The sequence below is a fragment of the Atractosteus spatula genome, chromosome 23, assembly GCF_055471065.1.
Source record: "Atractosteus spatula isolate fAtrSpa1 chromosome 23, fAtrSpa1.hap1, whole genome shotgun sequence".
In the NCBI taxonomy this organism is placed as follows: Eukaryota; Metazoa; Chordata; class Actinopteri; order Semionotiformes; family Lepisosteidae; genus Atractosteus; species Atractosteus spatula.
Genome location: NC_142728.1, coordinates 16,660,975 through 16,683,967, shown reverse-complemented (window position 1 = coordinate 16,683,967; position 22,993 = coordinate 16,660,975). Strand labels below are relative to the sequence as shown.

The window sequence follows — 22,993 nt, the reverse complement described above, 5'->3', positions numbered from 1 at the left end:
AGCGCGGCGTTCGGAATGTCTGTGCCGGCTTTTGTAAGGTTTGCCGTTAGGGTGGGCGGTGGGTTTTTTTTTCCTTTGGGAGGGGAGGCGCTGCCCAGCTGCGGGGTGGTGGGCAGTGCCCGAGGAGTCCTTCCGAACCAGAGTGGGCGGCTCCCCTTGCAGGAGCCGGGACCGGACGAAAGCCCTGGCGCGTCGGGCCGACTTCGCTCGGGGGCCGAATCGCTGCGCCGGGCTGACGCCTCCATCCGGGCCCCTGCCTCCCGGCGTGCTTGCGGAGGAGCCGGTCAGCCTGCTGGAGCTCGTGTCCTAAAGCTGGAGCAACCTTCAGCTTCGTGTTCCTGTCGGATCCAGCAGAGATGAGGGTCACAAGTGCGTTGAGGTGGGATAGCTGGGCGAATGTCAAGCTCTGTGGACCGTGCATGGGGGGGGGCTTCCGAAAGCTGTTGATGGTTCGCGGTGGTTTAGTCACAGTGCCCTGTTTGCGCTGCCAAGCATCTTGGATCTTGCTGGCCCAGTGTGCAGAGCTGTGGGGCTTTGGACTGGTCAGCAGTCCAGCTGCTGCAGGGTGCTCAGCTCCGATGGGCAGATGAAACAAGGGGCTGTCGACATCTGGAAACATCTGTGCACGAGCTGGACAAGCAAGGGCCTGAGCTGCACTGCCGCCGGAAATATACTCTGAAGATGTGTGTTATGATGGAGATTGCAGCTGCAGGGTATTCAGAGGAAAGACCCATACCAGTCTGAAACCGGTGGAAAAGTGTACGTGTTTAATTTATGGCCTGAGCAACAATCAGCTCAATTTTGATCGTGTATGAAAATGTAATTACTGGTTTTGTACAACTAGCTCAGCGGTAGTAAGAGAAATGATATTTTGGAACTCGTACGCGTGCACGACGTGGGTTTTCCGTGATTCTTGCGAAGGAACGGTTTCTGCAGGCGGATCTGGATCAGCGAGGGGCTGCCTTGCTCTCGAACGGAGATGCGGCTTTTATCAATGCAGACCTAAAAACCGAGACAGGGATAAAAAAGGCCGTTCTTGAACTGCGTCCCTTCTGTAGGTCCTCTCTCGGCAAAGGGGACGTCCTCAAAGGTTTTGGTGGGGGTCCTCAAAGGATGCATCTATCAGCGAAGACGAGGGCTGTGCTGCTCGTGCTGGGAGCAGAAGCACCAGGGGATCTGGGGAGCTGCAGATCCGTTTAAAGACGTCCGCACCTCCCTGAGCCGACACACCGTTACAGATGTGTGGTGAGCGGTGCACGCGGGCCGGGGTCAGAGGTCGCAGCCGCTGGCTGAACCACATAATTGTCGGCGGAGGCGCTCCAGAACCACATGTTGACCTCGGCGCTCCCGCGGGCGCAGGGATGAGAACCGTCTGGGCATAATTCACCTCGCCGCCAGAGACCTCTGGATGATTCGCTCAGACCACGCCGGTGTGGAGATGTTGCTGCGGTTTTAAGGTCAAGCCAAAAAAATCCCCAAAAAGAAAAAAGAGGCTGCAGAAGCAAATCGGAACCTGGTGAGAATTGAGTTCCGTTTTTGGGTCACTGGCTTTCACCCTTTCACAAACAGAAACAGTGGATGCCTTTTTTCCATGAGGGCCAGACAGCTTTTGAAATGTTTTGGGAATTTTGTGCTTTCCTGCCGCTGGAGAGATAAGGCGGACGTTAAAATTCACGTGTGCCATTCCCTGCTAAAAGCTCTTGCAGTCTTGGCGAAGCCCTTGAGCTGCGCCCTGTGAGTCATTCTCTGCTTTTCGGTGTTTCAGCTCGGAAGATGCATTTGCTTTCTGAGCAAGAAGCTCTTCGGAGGCGGTGCGCCTCTGCAGTGTGGGTCGCGGGTTCCAGTTCCCCGATTCCCCCTCCCTGATTCGTCCCCCTGCTCCTTCCTCCTGTGGGGCGAGGGGCGAGTGTCATTAAATCCGACGTCTTCCCGCTCGGAGCAGCTCCAGCTGACACTGGCACCTGCGCGCCCAGGCCTGCGGAGGGGTGGGGGGGCCCCGCCACGCCCTCCTCGCCGTCGCCCCCACACCACAGCCGGAGGTACCCGAGCCCCGGGGGCGTGTGCGGACTAATTAAGGGGATGATTTGTGGAACACCGGCTATTTATTTAATTAATCACCAACACAAAGCCACAAAAGCCATCCGTTAAAAAATTCTTGTTAGTTTGCCATGTGCCATAATCTATTAAGCACATTAAGGAAGTGACATGGTGACGCATTTTAAAATATTGCACCCAAAAGCTGAGAAACTTCCCGATATTTTAAGCCTGTCATTCCGCTAATGCTGGTGTCGTCAGCAGTCCCGCACAGCTACAAATAAGCCCTCCTATTAATTAGGGCTGCTCTCCTGTTAATATTTCAAAGAACGTTTTTTTAATTGTTTGATTTAAGCACAATATATCAGATCAAGTTGCATAAATATGTATTATCCGTGCTCTGTGAGCATTATATATTACCCACTTTTGGTGATGTTCCTTTGACTAATATTAACCGCCCAGGAAAGATGAGCGCATCGGGGAGATACATATCTTCAAATGTAATTATATATTTATTTTTGAGATCATACAGCTCCACCAAAGTCCAGCTCTCAGGAGAATGCTATTAGAAGAAATTGTGTAAAAAGATATTTTGAGCCTGGATGATGAAAAGTTCAAAATACTTAATATTTAATATGCCTTTCAAAGCGCGAGGCTTTAAATCCATTTATTTAAAAAATGGAGTTAAAGGGCACGATTTCTGTGCTTTACTGAATTCTTAGGTCAAATGTGGCTCCTAATGTAGAACATTTTTTGTTTAAATGTCAAGCTATAAAAGTCCAGTAGTCAGTGAAATTCCTAAAATGTTACTGAAATACAGTTTGAGATTAAGCAAAACTAGTCTTTCCTTTAAAAAGCAGTAATATGAAGGAGCAGGCCGATCTGGTGAGTGCAGCTGGGTGTTTATACTTTACGCTTTGATCTCATCCTTCACGTTTTTTCCAAGCCCTCTGATCCGATTCTTTCTGCAGCAGAGGTGGGTGATTAAATGTTAACAGACCAAAAATTTGTTTCAGATATTGGTGGAAGAAGACTGAGTGTGAAACCCCCGCTGATGTAATTTGGTGTCTTTGCTATCAAGATTAATTCAGCATTGGGGGTGATGAATGGGCAGCACTGCATTGCCTAGATGCATCAGTGTCACTCTGGTTACTTCTGAGATATTTTTCATGTAAGTTAAACGTTTCGAAGATTAAGTGCAGTATTAGTCATTGTTTTTGGAGAAGACCTTCTGCACTAATTTACAGAGAAGCAAGTGTCTAGGCAGTGCAACTTCCATTAGCCCTGGTATCACAGTGAGGCAGTAAAAACTCATTATGATGAAGTAAACTGACCAGTGCCTTCTCTCCTAGACAGCCCCTTCAGTACTGCAGTTACTGCACTTGCAAGTCGGAAAGCAGTAGTGGCGGGCAGTGCATTTTGGCTCCTCTGGAGTGCCAGGAAGTTCTTGTGTGGGGAAAGAAATGGTCTGTGTTTCAAAATATCCCAGTGATAGCTGCCTTTCTGTAGCTTCTCAAGGGGTCTGGCGTTACAAGATAAACAACATTGCTTTCTTTTGGTTGGCTTAATAGATAAGTGATTGGAACACACTCCGTGCTAATAGAAATGTATATCTCCCCTGCCCCCCAAAAAAAGCTATTTATTTGTAAATTTAAGAATGCATTAAGTTTGCCTAGCTCCCAGCGATGTATTGTATGTAGTATGTGGTGCAGAAGATATTACCTGTTCTGCTACAACAGAGGAGCATTATTATTCCCTCAGAAATGATAAAAAATGTGCCAGGAGCGAGCGCTGAAAGTAGGCTAACTCTGCATGTGGGCTCGCTGAGGGCTTCTGATTAAAAATCTTCATTATTTTTAACAGCCCCCCCCCACCCCCTGCAAGGGCGCACCTCCCTTCTCCCTTCGCTTGCACAGTCTGTGTGAGAGGGTGGAGAGCCCCGGGGCAAACTCCCTGCTCCAGGGGCAAGAGCCTGCTCGTCCGGACCCTCGGACGGCTCCCTCGGGCATCTCTCCGAGAGGGGGAAGCGTTTCACTCTGGAGCATTTTTTTTTGGGGGGAAGAAATTAAAATGACACACAAAAAAAAAACCTCTTCCCAGCTCCTCGCCGCCGCGTCTCTCTTCAAGAGCCAGTTCATTTTAACACGATTTAGTTTGTCGGTGACCTTTAAAATCCCAATAAAGTGCACTTACGCGAAGTGTTTTTTTTTTTGCTTTTGTTGGTGTGTATTATGGCAAAGCTTATTGATTTTCCTGGCTTCTACCTCTTCCCGGCCCTCGTCGCTGCGATGGTTGCAGTCTGGAGCGCGACTGGATTAGGTTGTTGTTGCCTCTCTGCATCACAGAGTAAATAAATTCCGGGCTCTGGCGGGCTGGCATTGTCTTGCAAGCTGTATAATTAAGCGGTACATTAGAAGGAGGGCTGGAATAAAACATGAGTATGTAAATGCAGCCTGGAGCTGATGTTGTAGTGATTATTACAATGCAGATAAAGCATTTCTCATAACTGCCTGTGTCTACTGGAGCCTCCAAAAACATCTGGACCTTTTAATTGAAAAATAGCATGGTGCTGTGCAGTGGTAGAGCTCACGCTAAGTGAAGTCAACAATTAAGACAAAAAATATAATTGATAAAATTGCATTACTTTATTATTGGTGTTCCAGTCAGACGAAGCGTTTTATACATCATTATTTACGGGCCGAAGGAAAAGGGCCAGCGACTTTGTTTTCCCCGTTATTATTAAAAAACAATGAATGCATCATTTAAAAAATTACTGCTTTCAAAGCGAAGCATGATGTGTGCATAAATATCTGTTATGTGTAGAGCTGTAAGAAACGGGCAGTTTTAACGCACTGAGAATTTGTGTTTGGGGTTTGAGTATTCAAAGGGGTAAAAGCCACGTTTTTGCCTTGATTGCACAGAGCACCCGGAGTTCAGAGGTGGGAAAATTTTAATTTTGTGTAATTTGATAGGATGTGTGTTATTCATAAGCCACACTTGGTGTTAAATATTTTATTTAAAGAGACAGCTGAAATTTTGATGGAGTGCCTGGAGGTGGAAGAGGGCACTGCTGTATGTGGAATTAATACTTTTCTGCTGCCGCAGGAAAATGAACGTGTGCTTATTGCTGTTTATTGTGAACACGCATAGTGGCAACAGTGCATGGAAGACTGCTAATGTCTTAGAGTCAAGTAGGAGATTTATAGTTATACGAAGGAACTGTTTCTTTTATATTTGTATAGATGTAGACTGAAGCCCTAAGTCACGCTTGAGTGTATATTATGTTTGCACACACATTGCATTTGGAGGGCAGTGCACAATAAATGAAGGTATTGACCCCTTAGGGTTGTTGCATTGGCTTGTTTCGGTAAACTAAAATGCTACATTTCACCTGTAACCGAGTAAAACAAAGCGAGACGCACTAGCATCGACGACCTTCCCGATAAGCAATTAATTCCCGCCATAATTGCACAGCCAGTGTGGGAAAGCTTCGCACTTGAGCTGAGGGTGATATATTACACGCGAGTCCTTCCCAAGTACAAGTCTTGGTTAATGGCATGACATCATCTAGAAATGAGTGCGCGCCCCAGCTTCTCAACGAATAAACGGAGGCATCTTGCAGCAAAAAAGCAGTATGAACATGAAACGGGAGTTTTTGCAAGAGACACTGGAGCTGGACACCGGTAGTTACCGGTAAAACAGGATCGGTCCAAGCCTCCTGTTCTTAAGGAAAGTCGCGCATGGGCACTGCCCCTGGCTTTCAGCTCCTGGCCTGCAAGCACACCTGCAGGTCGGTGTTCGATCTGTGCCGTGTGCCTGCGGCGAAATGGAGTGCGGTAGCGGATTTTCCTGTGACAGGAAGCCAGGTACTGGACAGGGGGCTGGTTCTGCCGTGCAGACAGGCACAGCCCCAGCCCCAGCCCCGGCGTTCTCCACCTCACCCTCCTGTGCTGTGAGCGACAGCTCGGGGCTCTCGGATTATTTGACTCGTCGGTCGCGCTCTGCAAACACTCGCTGATCTGGTGGGGGGGGCGCAGTGTCTATATTTCATGGCGTTACATTTTAGAGTCGGGGGTTCGGCAGTCTGAGCCTCGGGGAACGCTCTGTCCCAGGCAGGCGCTCGCGAGAGGAGGGATCAAGTGATGATCATTCGGCTGCGTGGCTGCGTTTTAGCAGCGAGTGTCCTATATACTGGCATCCCCAGTGACCGCACTTCTGTAGCACTCAGCAATCCGCCAGCGCCATGCGGGTGACCTCTATTTCTCAGATGCTCTGTCAAGCTCTCACCCCCTTTCCTTAGTCTCTGGTAAGCCTGCTCCTGCTTCGTGTTTAAAGTGATACCGTCCACATCCCTACAAAGCATTTGAACAGAGAGCTAATAGCGGGTTTTAAAGTGGAAGACTTGCAGTTATACATACTCAAAGGCAAACTGTGCAAAATACAAATATGTGAAATGTTACAGGGGGAGGCAGAATCCATCCACCCGTTTTCTAACTGCCTTATCCCAGTACGAGGTGGTGGGGGAGCTGGAGTCTGTCCCAAGACTGGATGACTGGATGAGCCAGACCGGCCTGTCTCTTAAGTCATATTGAGGAAATGATCTCAAGGCTTTCTTGCAAACTTTTCTCTTCGTGCAGCTGAACACAGAGATGGAGCGTGCTCCTGTTTCCAAGAAGCCGAATGATAAATGCTCGTTGCATTGAGCATTCTGTCGCCACGCTGTTCCTCCCTGTCACAGCTGTTTGCAGACGGAGCTGATGTGGAAGAAGGGACAGGACCCCCCCCCACCGTCCCCCAGCCTGCAGCTGGCAGCTCAGCGCAGGGCCAGCAGGCGTGGGCGTGGCGAGGAGGCGTGGCAGAGCAAACAAGTTACTTCTCCATGATACTGGATATCGGATATCGAGCTCCTGTGAAAATCAGAGGAGAGGGTGCCCAGCTGCAGAAACCCTGTTTGTGCCATTGCTGGTGTGAAGTGCCTCCACATACTCTTGGATTGCCTGTGTGAGGAAGCCTTGCTTCTTAAGCTCCTTAATAGCTTTCTTTAGTAACTTGGAGGGTCTTCTCTTGGCACAAGTGGGGCGAGGTAGATGATGACATTACCCTCCTTGATTTACACCTGTGTTTTCTGTCTCCCCTGCCAGGCTCACCTTCTCACTCCATCATCATGTTTAATTGCCCCTGGACTGGATTCAAGATCCCTAATATTATTTTATTTCAGGGAAAAATGAAAAAGGCGGAAAAAAATTAGGAAGCTTCAAGTACTTCCGTAATTTAAGAGAGTGTTAATGACTGGATTGTAACCTTTCTCCAGTATCCGTCATCTGGTAATGGAGGAAACGATATCTTCTCCAATAGGCTTCATTAAAAACTTTCTATTAAATCTAAATGTGACGCCATGTACCACTGAAATTAATAGAGTTTGAGAATGTGTAATTCATCCTTATGGTGTTAAAATCCTCCCAGAACATTTTAACTGCATCGATTTTATTATATAAATATGATTTAATAAGACAGGGGTCCTTAAAAGTGCATCTGAACAATAAAAATGCTCCACTGAAATCAATTGGCACTGATGTTGCATCATTAGTATAGAATTTGGCATTACCATTATAGATCACCTCTAGACCTGAATTATTTATATACTGAACGGTCTCTGGATACGGACGTTTTGAATTAAAAGGAAAGAATCAACATTTAATTCTTTCCCCTTTTTGAGAGACGGTCTCCCGGGACGTGTGGCTGTTATGTCTCCCCATATGTTTCCGAAGAGCTGAATTCCTATCTGAAGTTCTTCCTCTTCTTCCTTCTTGATTTTCACTTTTCTCTGCTTTATCTTCAGACCAAGCATCGTGTCGTGCATTTGTGTGTCCGATTCGTTTCTGGTGCCTTCGTAGCAAGTTTTTTTTGTCACTGGGTTGTCATGAAAAGACATAAGAAAGGTAAAAAAACGAGAGGAGGCCGTTCAACTTGTCCGGCTCGAGTGCCTCACCCAGCTTTCTTGAAAGAAGCCAGGGTCATGGCTCCAACAGCACGGCAGGGGAGCCTGTTCCATGCTCCCGCAGCCCTTTGCGTAAAGAAATGGCACCTTATCTCAAATTGAAATACCTTTCCACTTGGTTTGAATTCGTGTCCTCTCGTTCGCAGTTCGCTGTTCATTCTGAAGAAGTCCTCCGGGTTGACTTCGTCAATGCCTTGGATGATTAAATCTCAAAGTCTTCTCTGTCCAAGACCAGAATGATTCAGTCTTTTAGCCTGCCAGCGTGTGACTTTCCTTCATGCTCAGGAGTGTGGGTGGTTACTCTTCTCCAGACTGATTCCAGAACAACAGTCTCTGTATTGTAGTTGCACACAATATGCCAAATGAGGCCTTATTGGTGTGTTTTACAATTTTAATATTGTAATATCCCTTGATTTAAATTCTACACTTTTACCGATGTGTAGAATCCTAATGCCATTTGCCTTGTTATTGGTTAATAGCTGGGGCCCACATGCCTCTGGCTCGCTGTTCTTCCTGCCCGTATTGATCGGGAAGCCAGGCTGGCCTGCTCTCTCCACTTCCTTCCTGCTTCCTGGGCTGTTTACTGTACGACTGGCTGCTGTTGTGACACTGTAATGATCACCTCTCTCCCTCCCCTGAAACACCGTAGGTGGCTCATAAACAGACTTGCCTGTGATTATGTGGTTTTGGGCCACGTTGCGATGTAAGAGTAAGCAGCAGAACTCAAGGCCCGGTAATTACAGTAAAAATCCTTCACTCTTTCATGATGTCTGGGATAATATTTTGAACACTTTCTTAAAAAAAAAAGAATAAGCAGTCATTGCAGCAAAGCAGAGAAATGAATTGACACCACCTCAGACAGGTAGCAATTATATGTAGCAGGTGGTTCTCTAGACATTTTATGGTGCAAGATAAAGGACTCATGCACTGCACAGTAGGTACCTCTGCCATGCCAGGGACAGATGCCCAGCCACTGAAAAGGCTCCTCTTCTGTCGTGACTTTCTGGACAAAACGCACAGTGCAGGACTATGGCTGTGACAGTCCCGTCAGATTCACAACTTAAAAGGCATCGGAAGAGACCAGTAACTGTTCACGTTTAATGTGTATTGGATTCCAGCACAGTTACAGAAATGCAGTGCCTGCGAGTTGTGTTTTTGTAACCAGCTTTAGGAAAACGAAGTGCTACGTTATGACCTTGCTCAAACTGCTTTTTCTGCTATAGCACTGATGGTTCTTAGGTACCTGCTAATCTGGGATCTGTCAAACCAGGTCAACCCTATTTTTAAGAAGTGAGTTAATTTCTAAGACATGATGCAATCCGTGTTGGATTAGTCTTATTATCGTCAGTGCTGACTTTATTTAGATGTCCTGTGTTGCAGTAGAGCTACAGAAATACGTTTCAGAACTGATTCAGATTTGAGCTGAACCATTGAATAAAAAATAAAAAATTGAATGAAACTCCATAAGATATGATAGACGTGCAGGGTGTTATTTTGTGGTGTCCAGATGAGATGGTTGTAATTGGTGTGTGTGGAGTGAAAATATTTTCTGAAGACAGAGGTGCTGATGGTCTCGTTGTGTTGCCAGACAGGGATGTTCTCAGTGTAGTTTTTCTTCGGCTGGAATGAAGTGGAAAGCGTGTTTTCAGGTTCATGTACAGGTGGTAACTTGACATCTTTACAGAGGAATGTGTAAATTGACTTGTTCTGTCTGTCTGGTTTTGTGTTTCCACAGGGCCACGTAGGTACAACAGCAACCAAAAAAATTGAAGTCTACCTCTCAATGCAGAGCGTGCAGGAGAAGCCTCACCCCATGACTGTGGTCACCATGGCCAACGCCAGAGTGCACGACCTCATCGGGCTCATCTGCTGGCAGTATACCAGCGAGGGCCGGGAGCCCAAGCTCAAGTAAGGCCAGGGGCTTCCCTGAACTCCATTATTTTCGCTTATTTTCTCCAGCCCTGGAGTCTCCACACTGACTCTCTGTGTGTTGTACCTGCCCACAGGCACCGCAGCAATTTGAGGGTACTTTGTAAAAAAAAAGTAACATATGTGACCAAGGAAAATTAGTATAAAACCTGCAAAGTGCAAAATAATGTATGTAGGGTTAAATAAGTCCAGCAGCAGTGTTGCTGAGAATGGAAAAGAAGAGATTTGTCTTGGGAAAGACGGGCGTTGTGTCCGACTGTCCGCGCAGGATCCCAGCTGGGCTGGGAGGCCGAACGGCCGAGTCTTGGAGCAGTTCCCTCGTCGTAAATCACAACAAGCTGGAGAACGGGATTTTCTTCAAAACCCTGCTGCTGGGAAGCCCGTCGCCATCCATCATGAGAGCAAGAAGACAATCCTTTTCTGTTTATTTACCGCCCCCCCCCCGATCCTGGTCATTTGTTCCAGCCTGTCTCAATACGAAAGCGCAGACAGACCTCCCTCCCTTATTCACTGTGTACGTTTCCGACTTGAAAACCCTACTGGTCCCGCTAGCACCTCTTCCAGCAGCAAGCAACCTTAGTTTTTCCCAGGAGGTCTCCCCTCCAGGTGCTGGCCAGGCTCACAGCAGCGCAGGTGTGAAAATGTTCCACCGCTCCAAGCCTTAAACCGCCTGTAGGAAATCGCAGCACTTCAGCTGCCCGCACTTGCTCCTGAAGATCCCAGAGGTCGCGGCTCACCTCCTGGATCCGCTGGAAGGAGCGGGACGAGCGGTTCAGGATCCTCGGGACACCCAGCCCGGCTCTCTGACCGCGTCCCGCCCCGTCCACTGCCTTTCCGGCCCGCCCGACGAGTCCGTGCAGCCGATGCCTGGCGCCCTCTGCGATGGAGCCCCGGGAAGCAGAGCAGAAAAAGGGCGATCAGCACGTCGAACCTCAGCCAGCCGAAGGCTTCCAGATCAGAACCAGGACCCGTGAAACTCAAAAGTGTAGATCTCCCTGTGGAGGTGCGAAGACGTAGCACAGAGGAGATGGAGGGAGGACCTATAAAAGAAGAGCTGAAGACGCACATCTGTGGAGGAGTACTGCTGCCTCTCATTGCCAGCAGTACGTATTGAGCTGTGCCGATTCTTCAGCGATGTCCCTTCAGAGCTTCCTGAACACGAATCCATCCTAGTGAGCAGAGGCAAGATCTCCAGGTGAATTAGCCGGAGTGAGTTGGGAGTCCGAGGATGGACACCAGAGCTCTAGAAGCTTACGGTATGGCTGACGATGCATTGAGTTAGTTCACCTGAGCCACAGGTCAGTCATTTTTAAAATGGCATTAGCAGAGACGAATCTGTGGAGTGGATGTGGTGCGGACCGCAGTGTCGTGCGAAGGATCCTGCTCCGTGCTTGGGCACGCCGGAGCGCTCGAGTCTCGCTGTGCCCGGCAGTGGGGGGGCTCTGCCAGGGCCGGCGGTGACTGGGACCCCCGCGCGGGACGCAGCTGCTGCCTCGATCTGTTGTCCGTGAGGGTGCGGAGGAGGGAATCGCTGCGCCTCCTGCTTTGCCAACAGCGTGTCACCCCCCAGTTTGGACTGCCGGGAGAGCCTGTAGCGTTGCCAGCCCCTGTCTCCCTGTAGGGGCAGATGCGGCGTGCCGCTACCAGCGTAGGTGCTGTTGTTCTTGGCCAGGCTTCCTGCGTCTGAGGGGGGAGCTCTCTGCCTCGCTGGCATGAGGGATGGCAGCTCAGCGGCTCCCCCTGTTCCTCTCCAGCAGCCCGTTTTAAAATCCGGCCATAAATCAGCAGGCAACGCAAGGAGAGATCTTAGTTAGATTTATGTCACGGAGCCTTGTAAACAAATATTGAAATAAGCCTTAATGCACATGGAGCAATAAGCTTTTAAAAGTGTTTTGGAGCAGTTTGTCATTTTTTAAGGTTGCAGCTTTTTCTTTGGCGAGACAGTGATAAAAAAAAATGTTTTAACAGACAAAGCAGAAGGTCATAAAATTTCTCTCTTTTTTTCTTTTTCCTTAAATTAGTCATTCAAATGTACTTGCCTGTCTCTGGAAAGGTGCTGTTCAGTAAGCAGGGCAAATGGCCTGGTTGAGCTCAGCATTACTCAGAGTGTGGTGGCTGCTGTGAAATATTTCTCCGTGTTTGAATGGTGGAATGGTGTGATTGCCACTGCAAATGTGTCCCTCACCTAGATAGAGTCACCTACCTTTTTTTGCATCTCGTTGTAGATTTGTGTCTTTAGCTGTTCTGCAAACTTGTAGAAATTTATAGTGACAAATGCAATCGGATTACTCCCCTTTAAGTCGCTGATTTAGAAAATTTACAGTTTACATTTATATTAATGCATCATTATTACCCGGTTCATTTAATAAATAACTGCTGTGGTGACAGCGCTGGTGTATATCACCTGGTTTGAGCGCTCGTAACAAAAACGGTCCTGTTAGAAAGGTTTGTGCATTAATTGGGAAAATTGCAAATCAGGTAGTCAGCCAAATAATTCATTGTCACATCCAATCAATAAACTTTGTAAATCAACTCACTTAATTTATAAATGATCTATATAGATCAAACGACCAATTAAACAATTAGCATACATTTCGCAATTAATTAATTTAACCATTAATCACTTAATTAAAGTTCAAAATTTAAACACTGAGTTTGGAAACAATCTGACACATGAGCGTTGAGGCAATACGTCATGCCTTCAGAGAGCAGTGAGACACTGGTAGATTTACTGTGCTAAAAAGCATTGCAATTAGCAGAGAGGATCTGGAGGGCAAGACTGGGGTTGAGCATATGGTCTCAGTCTCCCGTTTTAAAAGGAAGGAAAATGGAGGCTTCCAAACGCTCCTGCTTTTTTGCCAGAGAAATGTGCTGTATTGAAGAGACTAAAAACCCTGGGCATTAAAGCAAATGCTGCTCCCATCTTTACTGACTCTTCCCAGACTGTTGTTTCGTTATCTGAAGCACAGCAGTTAAGACTGTGTCTTAGCAGGTCTTTCTTCGCAAATTGCCGACCGTCCTGTGTAGCTGCAGAAGGACGCACTGGGTTGCATTATGTTAATGCAACACAAATAAAAGGGCAGGCTCTTCACAGCAGTGGGTGTGTCTGGTTAAGGCCTTTCGATTTTTTTAAAACCAATACCAAAGGTGTGCAACGCAATTTCAAAAGACGTGAGTGATACTGTTCATTCTGTGCACCTTATGGCATCGCCGTGTCCGCCTTCTGAGGCACCCTTGATGAGGCTGAAGAAATTCTAAGTGAACAAATGACTATATTCTGAAGTAAAATTGTAATAAAGCACGGTAAAATCGTTGTAGAGCACACAGAGTTATGATAGATTTCACCAAAAACTATGGAAAAGCATGGCAAAGCAAAGGCAGGGCATGGTTTAAGCACCTGAAAAGGTGTGGAATGTGTTTGTTCCCTGATAAACTGACTGTATGGAAGTGAAAACAAGACTAACGGACAGTCTCTTGCCCCCCCCCCCCCCCCACCTTGTCCAAGGAAGGACATCCAACAGGAGCTGACAGAACTGCCGTCAAGAAGTCTTTACCTCCACGATCTAATCAGGGACTTTCTGCCAGGAGAAATTAAGGGGTGGTTTAATTGCGGACACAGGGAATCCCCAAAAGCCCAGACTGTCATACCTCCCAGTTCCACCCAGCTGAAACGCAGAAGACGGATGTTGAAACACCTTACAGTCAGATTTCTTCTGTTGCTGTCGATTCAGATGTGTTTGCGCTGGCTGCACGAAGGGAGCACGGCAGGACCTCGTGCGAGCAGAATTGCATCTTCCTGAGACAGAGCTGCAAAAGCCAGGCGTCGGGTCTCGGTTTTAGAAGACCGACTTCAGGCGACGAAGCTGTTGGCATTTTGCACTGTTGCCAAATTCAGTTTACATTCAACAAAATAAAGCAGGCATGTTCAGAGCAATTAGGAAAATGAAAGCATGTTACATGTTGAATAGTGTTCTTAGGCTATAAACTCTGAGATCAGGGCCCAAGTATTGAACGAGAAGGGGGTATCCAGTTTTAGCTTAACTTCTACTTGGAAATGAGGTTGTGTAGCCTAAGCGCAGAGAACTGAAGGGTCTTGACAAAGCAAAAGTTTGCCACCACCGCTAATAAGTCACGCCAGGAACCCAGAAAACTGAATGCTGAGTTCCAGGACGCCTCAGCTCTCACACTGAAGGCACAAGCAGCTGACCAGCTCTTCCGCAGGGGCTGGAAATGAATGTTTTGTTATTTTTCAGGATTCCCTGTACGTAAGCTGATCCCTTTTAAAGCTGTGCAAAACTGCTTAACGACGGCCTTTTTTTCTTTTCTAAAGAAGCTTAATTGCACTCGGGCATGAATTGTGCTCCGTTGTGCCTGTGTTTTGTGTCGTCTGGGTTGTTGTGCCGTTCGAGATGGTTTCTCTGCCTCTTCGACGTGCCTGGCAACGGGGTGGGAAGGTAGCCAGGGGCCGCCGTGGGCAGAAGTGGGCGGCTGTTTGTCTTCCTTATTCTGCGCCGCGATGTGCTGAACGAACACAAAAGCCGGCTCTCCCCAAGCCCCGCCGGGTGTACCAAGGGGAACCGGGCCGGAGTTGTGAGAATGTGAATTAATGAGAGAGACCCTGGGATGGGGCGGCGGGTCCTGTTGATGTTGGCGCTGGTCACGGCCCTGCTGCTGACGGCCCAATCGGTCTTGCTGCCTTCGGCGGGAGCCGATGGCAGCGGCTCTGAGCTGCTGACCACCGGCCTTGGCTCCCTCTCCGTCCACCTGTCTCCCCCCCTCCTCTGCGCCTGCTTCTCTCGCCCACCTCTCTCTCTCCGTCTCTCCCTCACCTCGCAGCGAGAACGTCAACGCGTACTGCCTGCACATCGCCGAGGACGACGGCGAGGTCGATACGGATTTTCCGCCTCTGGATTCCAACGAGCCCATTCACAAGTTTGGCTTCAGCACCCTGGCGCTGGTGGAGAAGTACTCTTCACCCGGGATGGCAGCAAAACAGTCTCTCTTTGTGCGGATGTAAGTGCCTCAAGCAGGTTTCTTTTCCTTCTTTCATTGTCCCCTTTTTAGATTCGGTTGAACCGTTAAAGCCCAAATCGTTTTAACATTTAGAAGTAAAATCACATGCTGTTTTTGGGTTGGTAGTAGTGGGGGGGGGGGCTGTGTGGGGGAAAGGAGAAAGGAAAGAGAAGAAATTATTCTGTCTTCTCCCTGGCAGGTTTTTTGGGGTTGCAGAGTGCGCTGCCGTGTGGTAAAACTAGTTTTCTGCTCCGCGTGACAGGCTTTCGTTGCTAACAAATAATCACAACAGCTGGCAGATGGGGGTGCGGGTGAGCCAGGCTAGAGCCTGTGCGGCTGTATTGCGCCATGCGTTTTGACAACAGCTCTAAGAGGGCTCCAGTATTGTCTGTAGAGCGTTATCTTGTGGCCAGATTGCTCTGCCATGTTTTTCTGTGCTGCTAGATGACAGGACAGGCCGGAGGCACATGGCATCGCCTGCCCAGGAAGTGCACCAGGGGTCCCCTGGGTGCGCAGCCGCTCTGCCGCTGCTCTTGACCCCATCGACCCGTGTTGTGAACCGCTGCTGCCGTCTTAATGGGCACGTAAGGAGGTCAAGGCGCCTTTCTGTTGGAAGGAATGCCGTGTTTAAACGGGCCGTTTCGCCCTCTCGACTGTAGGTCTTCGATCCCGTGTCTGTGGGGTAACCGCGGTGCTTTCTACGGCCCTTCCTGTGGGCCGCGGGCGGGCAGCTGGGAGTCCCGGCGGCTCGAGGGGCGCGAGGGCTCTCTGCAGGCCTGGAGCGGGCTCGCGCTCGGCGCCGCCGTTTCGGGTGCGTTCGGGCTGAAGCTTCTGCCAGGGGCTCGGCGCAGAGCAGAGAGTTTAGGAGACGGGAGCTGAGGGAATGGAGAGACGGTGTTTCGGAACGCTGAGGGGTTTTTCGGTACTCAAACTAAGGCCTACGAGCAGCCATGTCGGTCTCGTGGTCTTTTGTCCTCCTATTTTGCATCTGAAGCAACTTCAGTCTTGAAATTTGTCAGCTGTAGTGCTGTAAGGTAATAGTAGGCTAAGGCTTCCGTGGCTTGGAAGCAAGAATAACTTCTTAAAGAATTTGTCAAGGGAAGATGGGTCTGGAAAAATGGGCACATTCTGAAGGCAGTGATTCAAGTAAACGTCTATGTGTGTTTAATTCAGTCCAGTAATTCTCATTACCCCACGCTAATTACTGAACTTCATAAGCTGTGCTTCTGCTTGGTGAGGTGGATGTGTTCCGTGGGCCAACTGAAGATCCAGAGTTGCTCTGCAGCTGCGAAGGATAAATGTTTGTCGTTGTTATTACACTGTGCCAGAAACCTGCCATTTGTACAGATGGTTCCACTCTGTTCTACTTGTCCAGGGTTCCCTCCAGGTTTATTCTCAGCTTTTCATATAGATTTGGAGCCTCTGACACACACACACACACACTTCTTGTTTTCCCGAGTTTGTTAAAAGCTGTGTGATGTGGTTGCTGCTTCGAACATGCGTTCAGCATCAGCTTCCCCCCGAACCGCTGCTCAGCTCTGCTCCAGAGCCTGCGTTTTGAAAGCTGGTGGTTTTGTTCGAGACGTTGCATAAATAAGCTTCAACAAAGGAACTTGTTGTTTGGTTGTTTCTGAGCAGCGCAGGGCTTGTAGGGCCTTTCGGAGAGCAGGCCCACGAGACGTGTGCTGTTGAGGGTTGGGAGTGGCAGAGCTGGGTTCGGCCGCCCCACTGAGAGAGAGGCTCACTGACAGCAGATGGTTTCGGAGTCTTGCGCCTCCTCCTGGCCGTGAGGGGGGTTCACACCAGCCCCAGGGCAAGAGGGCACGGGCGTGTCGTGGCACTGAGTGTCTGTGCAGGCGAAATCCTCCCGCGCCACCACACTCGACCCCCGTGTGCAGTTCACTGCCCTTGGTTTACTTAGCTTTTTAAAAAAAAAAATCAAGCAGGGAAAAAGGTAACCCTAACTCCCAGCATTCCAGGGTGAAAATACTCTGCTCTCTGAAAGCTGACAGCGATGCTTTGCAACTTCATTCTTTCTGTCTCGCTGGGTAGCGGCATGGGCGTGGAACCTCAGGGCGGGGGGACGTGTTTGAACCTGGCTCACAGAGGCAGAGACTGGCAAAAAAAAACCCAGCAAGTTTCTAAAATAGTTCCTCAGCAAATAAAAAATCCGTTACACCTCATTTCCTTTTGAGTGTGGAGAGGACCTGCCCGGGACCTGAGACAACAGAGGCGAAGAAACGCAATTACTGACACACTCACAATTATAGTGACAGGTGACAACCACAGCAAACTTTTAATCATCCTAAATGCCGTTTTAAAGAAGCGTGTGATGAGACATTACAAAAGGGAGCATTTTCTTCTTACTTTCACTCCAGTTGACAGTAAATGGGCTGTGACACATGTGTACCACTTGTTTCCTACATTCCTGCATGATAAATGATACTGCTGAAACATAATTACTCACATTTGGAATATATCCCTTCTTTTTTAAAATGTTATTTTTATTACTACTACATTATAAACTGAGAGAAAATATATATGGGTGCTCTAAAACTGTACACAAAATCATACAAAGATCTGCTCACTGTTTGTTAAAAAGCCATGCATTTAAGACACATCTTACAGTATGTTCCCAGCTGTTAATAATTGGCTAATGTGATTCCAAAATCATGTAAACTAAATGAATTTCTGTCCCACTGCATGCAAATATCTTTCCTTAGATGTGTTCTGTATTTTTTTAAGTATCTCTCAGTTGGAAAAAGAGACTCAAAGCCCAAGAATGCAGAAAAGTTTGCAAACGAATAAAAAAAAAACGCCAAATGAGAAATGTGTCTGTCATTAGTTGCTAATGCAAGAAAGGAAATCGCGGACAGTTTTCCCCCTGTAAACATTCATCACTTGAACAGAGAATATTAAAATCCAGATGTCTGTCATAAGCAAATATATATGTTGGATTACAGTTTAAATTTCAGAATTCTGACTTGGTTTCCTTTTTGGCAAGAGAGCCTGTCTGGAAAAGAGCTGCTGTGCTCTGCCTTTCTCACTCCCGCAACCCCCCTCCTCCTTTTCTTTCTGTAGAAATCTTGGTTTTTATTTAGGGCTTTAAACACAGACTAAAGCAGAACTTTCCAGGATAATGGGTAAGCGTGGATGAGGAGTGTCAGGTGGAGCTCAGTGAAAGACATTTAACGTTTCTCATATCTGTGTCTCTGAAGTGTCCAGGAACGCTTGAATCACTCAGTGTCAAACAAGTGCTGCGTAATGAGAGTAGCCTCTTCACATCTTGAGATTCACACGTCTCCCTGCTGTCATTCAGGGGAACGCAAAGAGAGAGATGCTTTCAAGTCTTCTTTTATTTTTTTTTTTAAACGGCTCCCGCTATGATATTAATGCTCTTTACATCTTGAATCGGCTCTGCAGGATTATTCCGTCTCGTTTCTGCGGGGGGGGCTTGCGGAGTCACTGGTGGGACTGGATCTTTTTCAAGTGTTGAGGAAGACGAAGTAATTATCCATCGTGGGGGGGGTATTTCTTTCTCTAAACTGCCTTGATTGTTATTTTAATAGGAAACAGGGTCGTGGGTTTAGAGCTTTTGCGGTTCTGTCAGCGTAATTCCCCATCCTTTGACTTTTCCTTTTTTAAAAGAGAAAGGATCTGGGGGTGTTTTGTGCCGGGAGAGGAGCTGGAAACTCCCAAACAGCCGTTAGATCAAAAACATGTCTTCCCGGGTCCCTTGAGAAGCCAAATATCTGAAAACGCCCATCACCCCTTTATTCTCGCGCCCCTTCTTTTCCTGCTCCCTGGAGAGCTGCCTCCCGACGTGCCGGTGGACTCGGCTGGAATGATGGCCTGTGGGAAAGCGGAGTGTGGGGCCCCTGCTCCGTCGGGCCCGTGCCAGCGCAAGCTGTTCGCCGCTCCGCCCCGCGGCAGCTCCGAGCTCCGGCCAGCGGCCCGCGTCGTGAGGCCTGCAGCCGCCCGCGGGGCGCCCACTCCGCTGTCACACCTGGTAAACGGTCGACTTTGAGCAGGGAGCGCAAGTGCTCATTATGCCCCACCTGTGCCCAGCTGCGAAGGCAGGGTCGAGATGAAGCTATTAGCTGTCTTTCCACTGGCACCACCAAGAGTTCGTATACATCTGTGTCTTATTTTCTTTTCTGGCACAATCAGTCGCGCGAGCTAAGCAGGCATGACCGAATTTGGCAAGTTCCAAGGACTTTGGCAAAGTTGCGCAAGGAGAAGGCCGGGAGGCAGGGAGAGCGAGGGAGAAGATGGCACCGCGGAAGGGGCATGCTGTGCTCTCCGTGCCCTCCGCTGCGCCGGGTAGAGCAGGGGCAAACGCCTTATTGCTTCAACACGGACGCCAGAGGGTCTAAAGGGGCCAGATCTGCGCTTTGAACGCCTTGGCGTTTGGCATGGTCTGTCACGCCAGCTTGTGAGGCTGTCACGCCGACTGGCACGGGGCCAGTTTTTCTACACACCCTGCAGCCCCCCGACTCCCCTCGTGAGCGAGGAAGAGGAGGGAAGCGAAGGCGTTTTTGCGAGCGGCACAGTTACGCCGGAGATCGGCGCCGTGGCTGCCGGCGGCGCTCCTGCAGACCTGCCTCTGTGTGGCTCGACTCGGGCCTTCTGAAGGAAATGAGCCTTTTGAGAAAGTCTTTGAGACGCACGAGTGTTTCCTGAATCCAGAAGGAAGTCAGAAAAGCTCTGTAGTAACATCACTCGGGTGGAGAGCCTCCTCCGAGAGCGGACGGGGCTCCAGGTCCTTTGTGCTGGTGCAGACTGTTCGACTCGACAGTGACCTCCCCCTGAGCCCCGCTCGGCCCCCACCTCACCTGCCTGTCCAGCTCCCCGGGAAGAGCTGGGGGGGGACGCGGCTTGCACGGAGGAGGAGAGGAAAGTGTCCGGGGCCGGCGCTGATAACTGCGCTCGAAGGGCCCATTCGGGCTCTGCCAGCGCGCGCGCGCGCTCGCGACCGCGAGTACATGCGTATCACTTCACCACAGACACGCCTCGGACTCGCGCAGGAAACGCGATCGTCTGAGTGATTTAAAGCTGAATTCAGCCTTTAGCTGGCATGCTTTTAGTTATTTCTTTCTTTCTCCGAATTGCAATGCCATGAGACAGACTTTGGAAGAGGCTTTCCTATGGGCTGTGTGTGTGTGTGTGTGGGGTGGGGGGGGGGGGCGGCTGGGTGTTGTCTTTTATTGATACGTAGCGATGCAGCTTTTATATATTTATATTTATCTGCCCCCCGAGCGTTTGTTTTCGTTTCTCTCCCTTGAACCCTGCCACCCGGGCTCTGCCACGCCGGCTGTGGAGGAAGATGGAGAGGCGGGCTGGCTCAGAGCGATCACTATCATTAACATTCGCGGGGGGTTCACTTATCATTCCTGACTGCGGGGACATGGCAGCCATTATGAGACGTCCGCAGGTGTAGCGTGATGATACATATTGCATTGTGCCACAATGGATTTATGTATTCGGTAACAAAAGAAAAGTCTAATGAAAAAATACAGAAGGCAATCCTTTATTCCTTGCTTTCCGCTCCCTCTCCGCTCGGATCTCTCTCTCCGTGATGCCCGACAGTGAGAAGTGCCAGGGAATCCCCTCCCACGCGTGCTGTTGCCCGGCCACTGGGCGCCTTCCCGGCGCAGGCCTGGGCCTCCTGCTGCCGCCCTGAGAGCTGAGCCGAGCGCAGGCGGCTCGAACCCGGCTCCTCGCTGGGAGCCCGAGGCTGGAGAAAGTGAGCTGAGGGCAGCTGATGGCAGGCCCTTCGTTCGGGGGGGGGATGTCGGCTCTTTATTGCCGGGGTGGCAACCTCAAACGTTCTAACAGCCTCTGTTTTCATGCTTTCTTTTTTTGAACAAAAACATTTTGATTCAGAGCTTGGCGTTTTCAAATCGGAGGAGGCCGTTTGACCCCACTACCTCACTTGCTTATTGGTGGTTAATTGATCCCAGGAACGCAAGGGTATCGGTTTCAACGCCACTGCTGGGTGGGCTGTTCCACACTCCCGCGCCCCTTTGTGTACAGACGTGCTTCCTTTTCTGCGAAGAGGCGTTCGGAAGCCGGCGCCGTCGTGTCGGCGCCCTCCGCGGGCCTTTGATCCAATGACCGGGCAGAACGAAACAAACCGTCAGCCAGCCGAAGCTCATGTCTCGCTGCGTGTTCGGTCTCCAGTCGTAGCTGATGGACGGTGGCGTGTTTTGATTTAACATCCAACCTCATAGTAGTAATTGCCAACAGCTGCATTTTCTGTAATTTTTTAACGCTGTGTTTCAAAGCGGGGTTTGAGGTGGTTGTAACCCAGTTCTCTGAACAAAGCCTTTCTATTGGCGCTGCTCCTGCGTGGCCAGTGGTATAAATAGAATCCGTAATGGGCAGGACTGAGGTGCCATCACTCATCTCCACTCACGAGCGGAGACCGGGATCAGGTCTTTCCTCATTTTCCTAATGATGCTCTTGTTTGGTTTTCTTTTTAGTTTAAGAGTTTGCAGAATTCCCGACTAATGGACACTATTCATCAAAGACTTTGGCCCCCGAGTCCACTTTTCCTCCGTAACTGGTGAAAGAAAGAAAAAAAAGACGCAAAGACAGTAGTAATGGCTTATTTTCAAATGAGGCAATTAAAGAAAACAACAGTTACACATTCGGAGTGAAGTCTGTTCTGAATGAGATGTCCCTGAGGGTTGGGGTGCTGTTGGTCATTGCTTCCCAGTGCTGGTCCTGGTGTCTTCATCTGAAAGCTCAGTTACCTAATTAAGGAATAATAATTTCTTTTTAGGTCTCTTTTTAAAACGTTTTCAGCCCCAAAAAGTTTGGTTGTAAGCTTCCTGTAAGACATCTAGTTGAAGCTCGAAACCTACACCTTTTTAGTAGGTTTTAGTAGGTCTTGTGAAGCTGTTTAGTTAACGGTTCAATAACACAATTATGAATTTAGTCATCAAGAAACCCATCGGGCACTGCAGTCCCAGGCCTGGCAAGCCCAGTTCCTGTGGCGCTGATCAGACCGCACCAGGCCAAGTGAGGCCCGTTCGCATGGTGCTGATCAGTCCGCACCAGGCCAAGTGAGGCCCGTTCGCATGGTGCCGATCAGTCTGTGCCAGGCCCAGTAAGGCCCGTTCGCATGGTGCCGATCAGTCTGTGCCAGGCCCAGTGAGGTCCGTTCGCATGGTGCCGATCAGTCCGCGCCAGGCCAAGTGAGGCCCGTTCGCATGGTGCCGATCAGTCCGCACCAGGCCCAGTGAGGCCCGTTCGCATGGTGCCGATCAGTCCGCACCAGGCCAAGTGAGGCCCGTTCGCATGGTGCCGATCAGTCTGTGCCAGGCCAGTGAGGCCCGTTCGCATGGTGCCGATCAGTCCGCACCAGGCCAAGTGAGGCCCGTTCGCATGGTGCCGATCAGTCCGCACCAGGCCAAGTGAGGCCCGTTCGCATGGTGCCGATCAGTCTGTGCCAGGCCCAGTGAGGCCCGTTCGCATGGTGCCGATCAGTCCGCACCAGGCCAAGTGAGGCCCGTTCGCATGGTGCCGATCAGTCTGTGCCAGGCCAGTGAGGCCCGTTCGCATGGTGCCGATCAGTCCGCACCAGGCCAAGTGAGGCCCGTTCGCATGGTGCCGATCAGTCTGTGCCAGGCCAGTGAGGCCCGTTCGCATGGTGCCGATCAGTCCGCACCAGGCCAAGTGAGGCCAGTTTGTGTGCTGCTGATCAGTCCTCTAGCGCTGCTTCCTGCTAATTGTTGTTCAGTGTGTTGTTCTCAGGCCTTCTCCTTAACAAAAGCATTCATTCAGCAAGGCTGTGCAAGAAAGCAGTGGGGACTTAAGGGTTTGACCTTGAACAGGGAACATGTGGCTCTTTAATCTCAAGTCTTGCTCTGCCAGGGCTTGATTGAAGTCTGTCTCTCCGAGCCAGATTCCCATGCAGGTACGCCTGCGGTTCTATTTTCCTTTTCACTGGAGTTCTCAGGTGACGTCTAGTTGTGCAGTCACAGCTACCCAGCAAGCAGCAGGACCTGGAGA

The 22,993-nt window shown here is 49.5% G+C and overlaps 1 protein-coding gene across 2 annotated transcripts in view; it reads left to right on the top strand.

Annotated features, from left to right (window-relative positions):
* mapkap1 (MAPK associated protein 1) overlaps positions 1-22,993 on the top strand; it is a 93,354-nt gene that overhangs the window by 19,983 nt on the left and 50,378 nt on the right. For both annotated transcript variants that reach the window (XM_088940366.1, XM_088940367.1), the window contains 2 exons: positions 9,768-9,940; positions 14,798-14,974. In XM_088940366.1, coding sequence (XP_088796492.1) covers positions 9,768-9,940; positions 14,798-14,974 — 350 coding nt within the window. The remainder of the gene's footprint in view (positions 1-9,767; positions 9,941-14,797; positions 14,975-22,993) is intronic.